The sequence below is a fragment of the Schistocerca americana genome, chromosome 3 (genome assembly GCF_021461395.2).
Source record: "Schistocerca americana isolate TAMUIC-IGC-003095 chromosome 3, iqSchAmer2.1, whole genome shotgun sequence".
NCBI lineage: Eukaryota > Metazoa > Arthropoda > Insecta > Orthoptera > Acrididae > Schistocerca > Schistocerca americana.
The window spans coordinates 686,904,216-686,920,046 of NC_060121.1; the positions used below are offsets into that span (position 1 = coordinate 686,904,216).

The 15,831-nt window shown below is 36.8% G+C and overlaps 1 protein-coding gene across 1 annotated transcript in view; it reads right to left on the minus strand.

The window, feature by feature from the left end:
- Nucleotides 1-15,831, minus strand: part of LOC124606313 (MAP kinase-activating death domain protein) — a 612,624-nt gene that overhangs the window by 107,237 nt on the left and 489,556 nt on the right. The window contains exons 70-71 of the mRNA XM_047138295.1: nt 12,044-12,316; nt 3,324-3,503 (exon numbers count right to left, since the gene is read on the minus strand). Coding sequence (XP_046994251.1) covers nt 3,324-3,503; nt 12,044-12,316 — 453 coding nt within the window. The remainder of the gene's footprint in view (nt 1-3,323; nt 3,504-12,043; nt 12,317-15,831) is intronic.

Consider the following 15,831-nt stretch of genomic DNA (forward strand, 5'->3'; position numbering starts at 1 on the left):
CATCTCTTGGACTCTCTCTATGGTCTCAACTACTTCTTGCCCTAACTGCCCCTGAACTATTATAACTGCTGTCTGGTTTCTGTAAAAATTGTAAATAGCCTTTTGCTTCCTGTATTTTACCCCTGCTACCCTCAGAATTTCAAAGAGAGTATTCCAGTCTACATTGTCAAAAGTTTTCTCTATGTCTACAAATACTATAAATGTATGTTTTAGCCTTCCTTAACCTATCTTCTATGGGAAATCATAGGACAGTATTGCCTCATCCCCTAGTGATATGTGCTTCTAAATCTTTACATTTGTACTCTAGCCATTTCTGCTTAGCCTTTTTGCACTTCCTATCAGTCTCATTTTTTAGACATTAGTATTCCGCTTCATTTGGTTCATTTGCTGCAGTTTTGTATTTTCTCATTTCATCAGTTAAATTCAATATCTCTTGAGTTATCCAAGGAATTCTATTAGGCCCTGTCTTTTCACCTATCTGATCCTCCGCTGTCTTCACTATTCCATCTCTCAAAGCTACCCATTCATCATCTTTTGTATTCCTTTCCCAAGTTCTTTTCAATCATTGCCTAATGCTCCCTCTGAAACTCAACAACCTGTGATTCTTTCAACTTATCCAAGTCCCATCTCCTTAATTTCCTACCTTTTTGCAGTTTCTTCAGTTTCAAACCACTGTTCAATAGATTGTCCACATTCAGCCCTGGAAATGTCTTACAATTTAAAATTTGGCTCTGAAATCTCTGTCTTACCATTATATAATCAATCAGAAACCCCTCAGTGTCTCCAGGTCTCTTCCACATACACGGCCTTCTTTTATGATTCTTAAACCAAGAATTAGCGATCGTTAAATTATGTTCTGTGCAAAATTCTACAAGTCCTCTTCCTTTAACTACTGTCGCATTCCACTCCCCACCACAATTAAATTTTCATCATCTTTAACTCTCTGTATAATTTCTGTTAACTCATCATACATTTCTTCAACCTCTTTATCATCTGAAGAGCTACTTGGCATATAAACTTGCAATACTGTGGTGGGTATGGGCTTCATGAGGAATTATGAGACAGAAATTCTGGCCATTACCTTCAGGAGGTGACAATTTGGCATTGTTAGCAGACGCAAATCAAAGTAAAAATGATAACATTATCCTAGGTTTTGGAACTATCAGTTCCTTCCTCAAGCAGGGAAGGTTAAAAGAGAAAGGCAGGTCACTCAGGCCCCAGTGTGAGAGGAATCCACCTATAGCGAGTTTGAGGAAATAACTAATAGTTCCAAAAGCTAGAATATGGGCATCATTTTTACTTTTATTTGTTTATCAGTAGTACTATGTATATAGTCCAATAAGAAGTTCAAATATATGTCTTAAATACCGACATTTGAAACAATCATTTTTAAATCAATCTGCTGGTACCTAGTAGTTTAGCAACCTTTTTCTGCTTGCCTCTTTCTTTCCACCTATCTTTCCATCTTCCTTCTTTTCTACATTTCCTTTCCTTCACAATAAGTATGAAGTCTGGGGTCTAATAAAAATACTGAATTATATTGTGTGTCTGGTTATCATAAACATCATCACTTTTAAGATTATTGTAAAGAAAGGACCATTCCTACAAGTGAACACTTGTTTCTCAGGATGTTACTGTCATTGAATAACAGACTATTACTTGCTACAAATGCATCATGAATTGTCTATGAGTTTGGTGATGTTCATGGTACAGTGCTATCAAAAATTATTTACAAAATTTTGTGAGATAAATGGTACCTAGACACTAGATGCAGATTCACAGATGTATGTTCTGTCTTTGTAATTAAATGAAAGTCAGTTTGTTTTTTGCCATATGTATTTTGTTTTTTTAATTTATGAAGCATCTTCAGTGGCTTTTGTCCATTTTCTGATGACAATAATACGGCCATGTCAGGCATTTCCTGTAAAGGGCCAGCAACTTGTAAAAGAGGATTGACTGGCATCACATGGTGATCCAAAGAATGTCTGGCATGTTTTGTGCCAACTGAATTGTAATGAATTGTATCATGGAGGGACATTATGTTATACAATAACAGATAAACACATTTTTGGGTCATACACAGACTGCAAACTTTACTAAGGTTTCAGAGTACTAATGAACTACTGGCAATACAGAAATATTCATTGTGAGCAAAAATATAATATAGACATGAAAACAGAAGCTCATTAAGCTTTTCTCCACTCCTTCATATATCAAGAAATGAGTTTTCAAATATGCGGTAAAAGACTGTAACTGTAATGGTATTACAGATGTAGCTAATAGCACTAATTTTACTAAAGTATGGAAACTTTTACAAGGATATTGGACATTTGATCTCACAGTTTAAGAAGATATATACAGGTAGTTGGATGTGGCCTTATAGTAGGAACAATTCTGGTATTTACCTGCAATAATTTTATGAAATCACAGAAAGTCTAAAACAGGGTGACCAGACAGAGAATGCAGCCTCCAGTCTGTTTAAAACAGTGCAACCACATTTTGTTCATCCATAGTGTACAATATTGCTTTTATTAAACAGCACTGCAGAGAAGTTATTCAATAATGTAAAAAGATAGTGCTACATTATGCACTGATTTCTCAATACTGGGCAATGCACACACTACACACACATTATTTGATGATGTAACAGTACACCCACTACCAGCTGACATCACGATCATGAAAAGTTATATACCATTGGAAAGCTGAGAAATCAATCTATTTAGAGGTTTATAACACATTTGATATCTTTTGATATTTTGTGAGTGATAAGCAATCAGTCCATCAAGAAAACACCCTCCAGAAATTGTGTAATGTGTCAAGGAAGGAAGACAAAAAGTAATACATGGTATGAGTGTGAGAAATTCCCAGTCACATTGCACATGCCTGTACTTTTCCAAGAACACCACACCAATAAAAATTTCTAAAACAGTATTACACTCAATCCATATCACTTCATAAATAGTAAGGACAGATTTATAAAGAATGCCTATAAAAAATGATATAATTTTGGGATAGATGTGTAAGACAAAAAAAAAAAAAAAAAAAAAAAAAATAAAAATAAATTAAAAATTTAAACAGTAAATATAGGGTTGACTATGGGGAAAAATTTTAGAAAGTCAATGGATTAAAAGTTATACATTTTTGTCTACAACATCTGCAGAACTCAGTTTTTCTTGGGAAAGCAACTATCAGTCACCACTGTAAATGGAATTCACAATAACAAATCTTTTGTCTGTGTTTTCCCCTTCAACTCTTCAATACATTCATTGGTACACATAGTTTAAATGACAAAATACTGATGTTCTGTTTTATGCACATACCTTGCTGTTGGCAAAAAGCAGACCAACTCCCTCAAGACACACTTGCAGTAAGCCACCTTCACCAGTTCGCATATCTTGTACTGGGAACTCCCCTCCAAGTTCTACTCCGGCCAGAGCACCACTACCTCTTGCTGCTGCCCGCTCCATTGCTTCTTTTATGCAATAGTAGAGATCTTTACACTACAACAAAAAACATACATTTCATGATAAGATACAACTGTTACTTAAACACATTAGAATAGTAAACCAAGAAAAGCAGAGCAAAATAATGTGACTGCAAACATATACTCTGACAACAAAACTTGACTCGAAGAGGTAATTTCAGAATATAAACTGACATGACTGTCCCAATTGATAAACAATTTTTGAAGAGGAGACTATGTAAAATCAAGTTAATAAATGATTACCATAATAGAAATAATAGCTATAAAATACAACAAAAATTTTTCCATTTGCCATTATGTAATTTTTTTTATAGTTCACATAAAATGTAAGTGATCTCATGAACTTTTTTGTTTCATTTATTCATATGCAGTAGTCCTTCGGAAATGAAAGACGAAATGGAGACATGGAAATATAAAAAAATATTTTCTTTCCTCTTTTTAATAGTCAAAGAGGCTTTTTTTTTCTTTTTCTTTTTTTTTTTTTTTACGAAATTCATTTTAAATCTCAATAATTTCTTGCTTTGGCCTGCTAGCTCATCTATGAACATAACACTGGGACTGGTATTCTGTGGTGCACTTTTCAAAAACATTCAAATTTCAAAATGTTCTTTAAGTGGTCTTATTTTATTTTATTATTTCTATGACTACATTTTCTTAGTATGTGTTAAACATTTTTGATTTGGATTGCAAATTAAGATTTAATTCATCACACGAGTCTATGACAAATGACAGTGGAAATGGAAAATTAAAAGAATCAAAACCACTGTGACAATTGCCTCTACAATCCTGGAAGAAGGTAACAAAGTAAGATACACTGGAACTTCACTGAACAGGAGAAATTAAAGCAATTTGGAGTGGATATCGAATAACAAATGTAAACATTGGTACACTCATACTTTGTCTGTGTTAGTACCAATTCATTCATTACATATCTTGTGTGTGTGTGTGTGTGTGTGTGTGTGTGTGTGTGTGTGTGTGTGTGTGTGTGTGTGTGTGTTATGTTTTGCCACAGATTAAAGAGATTATATCATATGGGGTTATTTGACGCTACAACTGCTGTTTGCATAGCATAAGGAATGGTTTATTTATGTTGGAGATAATTTGTTTAGGTATGAGTCATAAAGGTCCAATACACTGGTTTTACAGGGCCTTCTGGATGATTCTAAAAAAGAAATAAATCAACAAATTGCTACAATAGACAGAAGGAAAGATTAATGTTTTGCAAAAATAACAGATATTGTCATATGAAGCAAAAAAAAGTTTGGAAGGACATGTGCTCTACTCTGAATATTTCTGAAACAAACCATATCTTAAATATGCTTTTTTCTACTACATTTGTCAGTTCTAATTGGAAGGGGGGGGGGGGGGGGGGGAGCATGGTGTGCTGCGCAAGAGTTTACATACCATGGACATTCTCATTAATGGCAAACAAGCTAGAATTTCAATGAATAGAGTTAAGCTGGCCTACATGTTCAAAGAGGCATTGACTATGCTGCCAAAGATTTCGAGACAGGAGAAGGAAGGTATTACAATCCAGCCTCCCATTCCACCACCACCTCAACCACATGGTGTGCTGTGCAGGAGTTTACATACCATGGATATTCTCATTAGTGGCAAACAAGCTACAATTTCAATGAATAGAGTTAAGCTGGTCTACATGTTCAAAGAGGCATTGACTACACTGCCCAAGATTTCGAGACAGGAGAAGGAAGGTATTACAATCCAGTCTCCCATTCCACCACCACCTCAACAACATCAAGACGAAGCAAAACGCATGACTTGCTCAGGAAGATACGTTCATTTTCCTGCCAGTTACAAAGAAGACTTACCACACTCTGCTCTCGCCAAGGGGGCTCCTGTAGTGACTACTACACACTGACACCACAATCGGAACATGCAACTGTCACTTGCATCGAAGTTCGCGCATCAGTGCAAAATGAAGGAAGAAGAATACCATCCTTATGCCGAGCGTTTTTTACTCTGTTTTGGAGAGATTCTGTGACTCTTGTTGATATAGTAATGCTTGTACACAACTGCAAATGTGGACAGTTAATAAATCTGTTTGAAGTTCCATCTTGTCTTTCATTGTACAGAAGTTCAAGTGCAGGATTTTCTCACACAGTTTTATCTCCCATCAGTAACAATGATGCTTTGCAGAACATCTCTCTGAGTATACAGCAATTTGTTGTTCTTGAAATGATTTCATTGGGAAAAAAAGATACATATTACCATGTAACAGCTGACATTCAAATTATGTGAAGTAATGAGTGGTAATGTTGTAATGGACAATGTTTCATACATGCTTGATGCAAGTGTTTATTTGTTCTCAGATGGAGCAGCAACATATAACACTACAATATGACATTTGGCTGTAAAAGTACTAAAATTTGAGGAAATGTCAGAGGTGACATCATGTTTTGTGAATTCCCAAAGGAATGCAAGTCCCTCTCTCTCAGTTATGGTGTACTGCCGCTCTCACTTAAAGAGTCCTGCTTGCAAATGCAATGGTTTTCATATTATCATGATCAGCCTCATCCACTTGGTACAGGTGTACACCCAATCCAAAATCTGCATTTTCGCATGCCAAGTTCAACTCTTTATTCAAGTCTTGATGTGAAAGTAATTGTGAGCTACACAGCTGTTGCTTAATCTCTTCAAACTACTGTTGGCATTCCTCAGTCCACTGCAGAAGCTACCAGAGACAGTGAGAAAGAGCGCTTAAAACAGTATTGGTCCATACAAAAGCCAAAAGGTGCATGAAACAATCTACACCAAAGCAGAAGATTTTATAGAAGACACAACTGGAATCTAATGAAGTTTTCCCAAGATTGTTAGGAAGGAACCTGTATTTAGATCAACCAATCAAAACAGAGGCAACAGCATTTTTGAATATAAGTAAATTCTTGATAACAGTTCTGGAAAGTTGCTGGCAGTTCCGAAGAATGATTGAGAAGTTATAAAGTCAGCTTGGGGCAACTAGATAAGTTGTATGAACGCCGAGGAAGCAAAAAATCCAAATACGATAAAGGGCTGTATGGAAACAGTAAGAGGAACGCTGGCACACTATTAATGGCCATCGATCAAATCGAGAGAACAACAGAAAATTTTAACATGTTTTCAAGGTCACAGAGGCTACTGCGGACAGCATGCTGGCTATGGCCACCAGAAAACAGTTCGAACAACTACACAGTAAGTTTAGTCGGCCAGCAGGGAACAGAATGTAAACAACACTGGCATGCTGTGGCGTGATGGGAACAAGTAAAACTAAATCTCAGGGTCCTGAGGCAATCCAATGAGGAACAGACATTGTAGGACCAGTGGAAATAACAACATGCAAGATTGAACATGCAGCTGCCCAAACTGATGAACTGATGCAGGAAAATAATGAAGTACCTGATGAGACCATACAGCCTATAACAGAAGCAGATATTTTTGGAACCAGAGAAGATGTTTAATTTGACTCTAGAAGAAAAGTCAATGCTGTGCCGCAGAAGCTGTATATGAAATGGTTAGAGCACAAAAAAAGGATATCAAACTTTCCAGGGAATGTAATATGTATTACACTTTCTGCAGGTGCAAAAATCAAGGTAATTAAAGAGCAAATCTTAGTTACAATGAGGCTATATAATGAAGATTATGATGTATAGGTACTTGTGGTTCCTGTGTTAGCACTAGCCTGGGTATTAGGTGTTGACAGTTTGATGGATCACAGAGCTCATTTGACATTTTTGTAGAGGTCTAAACAAAAGGAAAGGAAGCTGTTGTTGATTTCAAAGGGAGACCTGATATTAGGGAAATGGTAAGAGCCACTATGTCATATTGTTTGTATGATTTGCAGTTAGAACACAGAAACCCATAGAGGCAGAGCATTATGCAAGAAGCAATGAAGATAGAAAGGCAAGGCAGGCACAGAAGATCTTGAACTTGTAGTTGATAGAAAATAAAAATCACGTAACATCAAAACTGGGAAGAATTGAAACAGCTGACAGAGATTTCTAGAAGGCGTAAGCAGATTTTTTGTCAAGTGAACCAGAAGTAATAAAGAAGGCAGAATATAAGCTTCAGTGAGATAACGTGAGGCCTATTTTGTAGCACCATATGCAATCCCATAGTCAAAATGTGAAACAATAGAAGAGGAGATTCAGAAGAAGTTACAGATGAGAATTACTGAACAGTTGACAAGACAGTATAATAGCTGATTATTTCTGGTAGAAATCCGACATCAGATGTGTACTGGATGCATGTACAGTGAACAAGGTAACATTTGCACAGTGTGAAAGACCCAAACCTTTAGAAGAATTACTCCAGAAATTTCATGGGGTGAAGGTTTTTAGTAGTATCAATGACATGTGGTCAGGACACTGAACGATCCTCTTGCACAGGGATTAGATGGATAGATAACGTAACTAATGAGGAGGAACTGAACAGAACTGGTGAGCAGAGGAATTTGTGGCACAACTTGACTAGAAGAAGGAATAGGTTGGTACGACATGTTCTGAGGCATCAAGGCATCACCAATTTAGTATTGGAGGGCAGTATGGAGGGTACCAATCATAGAGGGAGACCAAGAGATGAATACACTAAGTAGGTTCAGAAGGATGTAGGTTGGAATAGGTACTTCATGATGAAGAAGCTTGCAAAGGATGGGGTAACATGGAGAGCTGCATCAAATCAGTCTCTGTACAGGGTAAGAGACATTGAGGAAGTACTATTTGATTCATCATATAGTCTTTATCAGTGTGTAAATTGGTCATCACAGGATTGGAGGCCGTGTATTCCATCACACACAACTGAAAGCTGGCATTGTAGACGATGTTCAGTAATGCCCATTTTGGTGCAAACAAATTTTGTATATTTTTTTGAATTAAAAGAAAGATTTGTAAGAATCTCTGCATGCGTGGTGAATGAAGAAATACAGAAGGTTCATCATGAGCATAAGAGACTAGTATTGTATTATAGGCATTGAGTGTCAGAATACTGTTGAGCTGGAAGCCATGAAATCTGGTAAACATGACAGAAAACATCATGTGGAGACCATCAAGCCATATCATTGAGAAGATGGAGTGACTAGTATGATCACAGTTTCTAACCACTATGTAGTGTAAAAAAATTTTGTGACGTATGTCACTCTGTGGATAGCTATCTTTGTGCAGTCACAGTTATTTATTAGTATGTAAGAGCATTTTGTGTGTTTAGACCTATGAAATGAGTACACTCAAAAATAGTGAAACTTTTTGTAGTACTGATAAGTGTTATTATTCTACATAATCCAACAATCTGCCTACACTCTGTATACATACGGTAATAAAATTTGTCTCATGTACTTATTTTTGCTCTGAAGTAGCAAGATGGCTCAAGTTTCCATTTTGTAACTAAAGTCTCACAATATGTTGGCACCTTGGAGGGTTTTTCCCTGACATATATATTAACCACTTTTATACTGCATTTTTTATATATGATGAGCACAATATCTGTGATGTTCATAGGCTCACTGACAATTTCTCTTAGCTACTTAATTTCATTTGCCCTGTTTAATATTAGCTGAGTACAGTGTAAGGACTACTACTGCTAGACATAAGCTAAATGAATGATTTACAGGCCAAGAGCAGGTCAGCACTGATGGGGCACAGCTGCATTGTTTCATGTGTGCTAGAGATAGATTACCATAAGGTGGAGAGGACAGTCTGATGAATGTGCATTGTGGCTATCATATGCTGTAACAGCAGGTGCTTAACCTGCAACTGCATGTGGGCAGTGCCATAACACAGCAGCCCCTCCCCAATTATCTATCTAATGAGCATCACAAAGGTGGAGTACTGTGAATTGCAAAAAAATTTCTTGTGAGAACTGTCAAGCTGAAGTGAGCGTGCATGGTTGATTTTTTTTTCCAGGGACTTAAATAATACTGTGCTCTCTTATATACACTATCTTTTGTCTTTGTGATGTAAAAACTGATCAATATTATGACTATTATGTTTTGTTCTAACCTTCATGATATTACTATGTGGTCATTATCTATCTACATCTGTATCTGTGAGATGGACTAAACCCCCCCACCCCTCTGAAACAACCTCTACCACAGGGACCTTATTTCTTGCTTTTACCAATTCTCTTCTAGACTTCGAAAACATTTCTGTGTGAGAATGTAAGCACACTGTAGTATCACTCCCTTACCTGCTTGCCTACTATTTATTTATTTTATTTAGTGCATGGCATTTAAGTACATAATAATACTATCAGAGAGAGCTTGTTTCTTGCTTTCCCTGGTTCTCTTCTAGAATTTGAAAACATTTCTATGCAGAAATCTAAGCATACTGTAGTATCTCTACCTTACCCACATGCCTATATTGATAAACACCTCTCTGTGAAGTGCAGAGCACAATTGTTGAGAGGCATTTTTGGCTTCCATAATGTGTATATGCTTTAGTGCTGACATATTGCATGCAGAAAACAAATTACAATATTTTGTTGGAGCAATTAAAGTTTTTACCATGGAAGCTGTGTATTTTACATCAGTGCTGATGGCTCACTTTTGGTGATTTATTTGAGAATTTACAATTCTGAAATTATGTGATGAATTCCAAGAAAACAATAAACTGCATCATGATGGTTACAGTACACGTAATGTGGACTTGATTAGATATGGTTGAACATACTAACACATCAGGCAAAACCTCACGAGCATAGATACCTTTTGTTCAGACTTCATACCGCTAAATCCTGAAACTGCCTTGTCACAAACAGTCATGTGTACACGTGTGAAAATAATAAGTAATGCCACTAGAATGGATGATGCTAATTGAAAGATTTGTACTACCAATCTAATTCGAACAGTATTTTCTGTGTTTTTGCTCCAAGTATTTGAACTGAGTGATTAATATTTCAACAACAGACTTCAATATATTTTAACTACATTGCTGAAGTGCCAATAAATGATCTCACAGATAATATGTTAAATCAATGTAAATGGTGCAGCTTATTTAATGGTTCATTGCACAATATATTTGAATATCTGCCAGTTGCTTGTGGCTGTCACTGTGTGGGTAGTTTCCCAGCCTGCCATAACTGATAACATTACAGGATTCTATCTTTAGCTGGCAGTGGGAGAAGCAAAAGGACAATTGCCACAGGGAAACTAGGTACTTTGGATTTACACATGTGATCATAAAACTTTCAATCCTTATGCCTATGCTTATGAAACTTTGTGCAGCATTTGTGAATGAGAGACCAAAAATTCTAATTATTTTGATGCCTGGGCATGTTACAATGTGAAGGACACATCCAAGAAATTTGACATAAATATATAAAGTTATAAGGTTGAATTTTGTGATAGTGGTGCATTAGGAAAGATGCTTAGAATATCGCTCAAACAGCTAGTAAACTGCTCTACAGTTATTGACAAATTATTCAGGCACATTTGAATAGATTGTGGCAGCACAATTAGTCTAAGACTATCAGAAAAAGTGATGTGTAGAATATTTTTGTTTTCTGAACTCATGTTTTCTTTTTATACATGGTTTCCCACAAGTGCATTCCATGTCCTACTTAGCGAGTATCTTCTTTCTAGTGTTGCATGTATTCAATTCACAGTTTAATAGAGTGTGTGGTTTTAATATTCTTCACATTTCATTGCAGACTGGCATTCCCAAAAGTGGTGTCCCCAAAGAAGGCGATGTGCAATCAACAACACATCATACATGAGGATACTCAGCTGGCCACTATGGATGCCCCTCCTGTCAAACAATTCAGAGGAAGTAATTTCTTTTCCTCCAGTGCCAACAAATGTTGGACAAGAGCTGGGTACGTTGCATGATTTGCAGCCCATGAACAGTTCATTGACTAGCTGCACTGCATGCTCTGAATAAGTAAAGTTTAAAGTTTCAGTAAACTGTTACAATTTCTAAGTAATTCCAAAAATATATCCTGGGTTGGACACAAAAAAATATGGCAAGCCTGTCCATGTATCTCTTGATTTCACATTTACAATTTTATCATAGTATCATGGTTAATTTAACTAAAAATGGACTAATAGTTGATGTGTTAAAATTAATTTACAGCCATTTTCCTCTTAATTCATAATTTTTACAGAGGAAAGTATATCACTTTTCTCCAGAATGCACATGCTTATAATATGATAAAACTTTTTAACAACAAAAGACAAAGACATCTGATACAGTAAAAAAGAACACTATCTAATAGAATAAAATTACTGTAGTAACTGAGGTAAGACTTTAACTTATACTGTATGTGTTATTTTGCAGACAAAAATACCTCCCCTTATCTGTATTTTGTTCTTTGTGAGACACTGTAACAACCGGAAAAGGTAGTTTACAATAATCAGATGGAATACAGTATACATTGGAAAGCCTTTGAGAAGTGACTGCAGTAAGTCAGTAGCGCATTGCTCCCATATCCAAACTGTGGGATCCTACAATTCAGTTTGTTAAGGTTTCACCATTAATATTTATTTATTAAGGTTTCACCATTAATATTTATTTAAAATGCAGGAACTTACATTTTAATATTAAATACAGTATTGTTTGAGTTTCTACTAACCTTTTTCGTATAATATTTATGCAACTGTGTCTGACCACCATTTCGTCTCCAAAGGCACAGCACCTTATTTTTTGGGCTGTACGTCATGTTAACAAGCCGTTCAAACCACCACCGCTCAACAATTGTACCATTCACAGAACGCAAGACAAGTCCATCTTCACGAACTTCAAGGAACAGTAAATCACCAGAAGGATCTACACCTGCATGAACTGTAAAGCTTTGTCGGTGCATCTGCCTTGAGCCTAGTGGCTTCAGATCAATGTCATTGCCATGCTGTAAAAGCAATATTGAGAAAAGTGCTTCAACTCTGTACGTTCAATTAATTCATATCACACATTTCTTGCATGTTTGTAAAGTTAAGTTCTATCTATTTACAAGGTTATACTAAGACTTAATTATTTTATTTAAACAATAACTTAACTTAATTTTCTTCTAAAAAGTATAAGAATTTGTCAAGCAGATAGCATTTTAATTTGGTTGTAGAAAATTTTATTATCTATTCAACTCTACAGAGCACAATATAAAGGGTCAGAGATCTTTATCTTTGCACAATCACCCCATTCTGTAATGGATGAGTAATGTATAGTATGAGTCATTTTCCCTTTCACTGTTATGCCTATATGAAGGTTTCTTTATTTCTTTAGCTGTGACAGATAATTGATTCCAAATGCCATAAGGAAGATATTGTATAGTGATGTTGTCAGAATACTTATTTAATTTCAAGAAATTTAAGTGGGGACACTATATGTTCTGATTTAATATTTTTGTACAATAAATGATTTCTTTTTCAATGTAGAGTTGGCCCAAGTGTACTGTGATATTATAGGCAAAACTATTTTTTTTCATTTAAATGTCCAAAATCTGTTCTTACTCATGACACAAAATTATAGAACCTTGGTATTTCAGACATTGCATAGCTAATTTTCAGTTCAACTCCGTCAATGGCCACACTTGAAAATTTTGTAGTCTCCTCCTCATTCAATGAGTTTTCTTTTAGGGTAATTGTTAATGGAGAAAGTGAGGCAGCAAATCTTGTGGAGAATGCAATAGAATGCACTGTTTTTCATCAAAGATGAGTGATACTCAGTTTCAAAGAATCAGTTCACTGTTTTCAAAGAAAGTAAAAAAGAATTTTTATGTCCATAACATCCTCCTCCAAAACAATAAAAGTGTCCTGAAGCCAACTTGTCTCCCAAAACCTGTGACAGTATCTTGAGTGTTCACAACATATACAAGTGTCAGTATATGATTCATATGGCCTCTGGGACTCCCTACAGACAGGAAAGTGATATTAGCAGAAAATTGTTGTAAAATACATGCAGACTTGCAAATGATTATTGCTGTGTGCAGGAACTGGCATCTGACTCTCAAGTTAATGCAATGTAAAGCCCATAACCAGATAAAAAGTATGATTTTCTCTGAATATGCCAACAGAAGTAAGCCATTAGAATCAATGAAATCAGTCAAATATGCAAGGGGCATGGCATCACGTTTATTGTGCAGGAGTCACCAGCAGGTATCCTTAGTGTGTGCAGTGATGAAGAGAAAAACAATGTTTTGTGCTATATGTTATCTTACTCCAACTGTATGTAAATCAATGAATAACACAGTTCAGCTGCTAAGACACTGACCTCATATTCTCAGCAGGATGGAGTTTGCTCTGTCCAGCCATCCCGGTTAAGGTTTTCTTAAGTTTTCCTAAATAATTTCAGCTAAACGGTTCCTCTATCGAGGCCCTAGCTGGCCACCTGTTTTATCCCCATAAAAAAAGCATACTTATGTACTCTCTCTCTCTCTCTCTCTCTCTCTCTCTCTGTGTGTGTGTGTGTGTGTGTGTGTGTGTGTGTGTGTGTGTGTGTGTGTATTCTGAGTTTTTGATTTTGATTGCATTACCATGACAATTCCTATATCATTGTGGGATGTTGCTTGGATGAATATGCAAACAAATAAATTTATCAGTTTCATTTATTAATACACCTAGGAATTTGGGACAATTTGCTGAGTCAAATTTTTTGTCACTATACTTTATTTCATCTCTACATTGTGTTGATTGTTTTGTGGTGAAATTGACAACTTATGTTTTTGCAAAGTTTGATTTCAGATTTTTGTAGGAAATTCCCTGCAGAAAGTAGATACTGTAGGATTAAAAGAGACCACTCACCAAAAAGCAGAGGCACTGAGTTGTCGATAGGTACACAAAAGAAATAAAATCTGTTAGTTTTCAGAGTTATCCTTTGACAAGATAAATATGCACACACACACACACACACACACACACACACACACACACACACACACACACACACACACATCTATGCCCCAATGTGGTGCTGGCTATGCTATTTCGTGGCAGGTGGACTGGTTCTGGTGAGGGGAGGAGGGGATAGTGTTGGTGAGGTGCATAGTGGGAGGCAGAAGGCAGGGAGAAGAACTGGGGGTGGGTGGCTAGCTGCTCGCAGGGAGGTGGCCAGTTTATCGGCTAGGAATGTAGGAGGGAGGGGTGGCAGGTATATGGGCTGCTACAGTCATAGCAACCCATATACCTGCCGCCCCTCCCTCCCACATTCCTAGCTGGAAAATCGACTGCCTTCCTCCAAGCCGCTAGCCGCTCAAATACAGTCCCTCTCCCTGCCTTCCAATCCCTACCCAGCACAAACAGTTCGCCTGCTGCAAAACATCACTGGCACTGTTAGTTTAGCCAGCACCACATAGGGGCATAAGCATGTGAATGCACGAGTGTGTCTGTGTGTGTGTGTGTGTGTGTGTGTGTGTGTGTGTGTGTGTGTGTGCATGTGTGTGTGTGCATGTGTGTGTGTGGGTGTGTGTGTGTGTGTATTTTACTCTAGCTCATCAAAGGATAGCTCTAAAGGCTAGCACATTTTATTTCTTTTATGTATGCCTCAATCCTTTTGATTTTTGGTGAGAGGGCTCCTTTAAACTAAAGTATTTAATTTCAAATTATTATTTTTGACCCACATCCCTACTTCCCCAAGTGTCTTCTCAATATTGCAGATTAAGTCTTCATTGGTTTTCCAGCAGACTATCGCTATTGAGTCATCTGCAGGAAGGATGATATCAGACTGAACATGGGCCTAATATTGAAACTTGTGGAATGCCTTATGTGTGTGCTTGTGTGTGTGTGTGTGTGTGTGTGTGTGTGTGCGTGTGCGTGTGTGTTGCTAGCCAGACAAAACTTTCTTGCTACTGTCATTAACAAGCATTCTTTCTTTTCCATTTGACAAGTATGATAACATCCAGCTAAGAGCTTTTCCTTAAAAACAATATTCTGTCAGTTTTTGGAGCAGCAGGTCAGGATTTACAGTGTTGAAGGCTTTACTAAGACCACAAAAGATGTCCAATGTGCACATTCTGTAACATAGATCTAAGCCTACTTTCACGACCATTTACTGCATGGGTTGTGCTGCAGCCTTTCCTGAAACCATACTGACTGTGTAAAAGAATGTTTACTGACTGTGTAAAAGAATGTTTTTGGATGAATTATAATTTCACATATTTTTGGAAAAAAACCACAGGTAGTAATGAGATAGGCCTATAGCTTCACATTTCATCTTCTTTGCCCTTTATATGAATTGGCCGAACTTCAGCATATTTTAATCAATCTAGGAAACATCCCTCTGCAAAAGACTAGTCGATTAAGAGGGAAAGTGGATCTGCAATACGAGGTGTACAACTCTGCTTCCGCCGTTTGCCGACAGGTGGCAACAAAAGTAAGTAGCGGTCAAAAGAAACAGATTGCAGATGTTACGTAGTTAGATTGGACCTCAGTC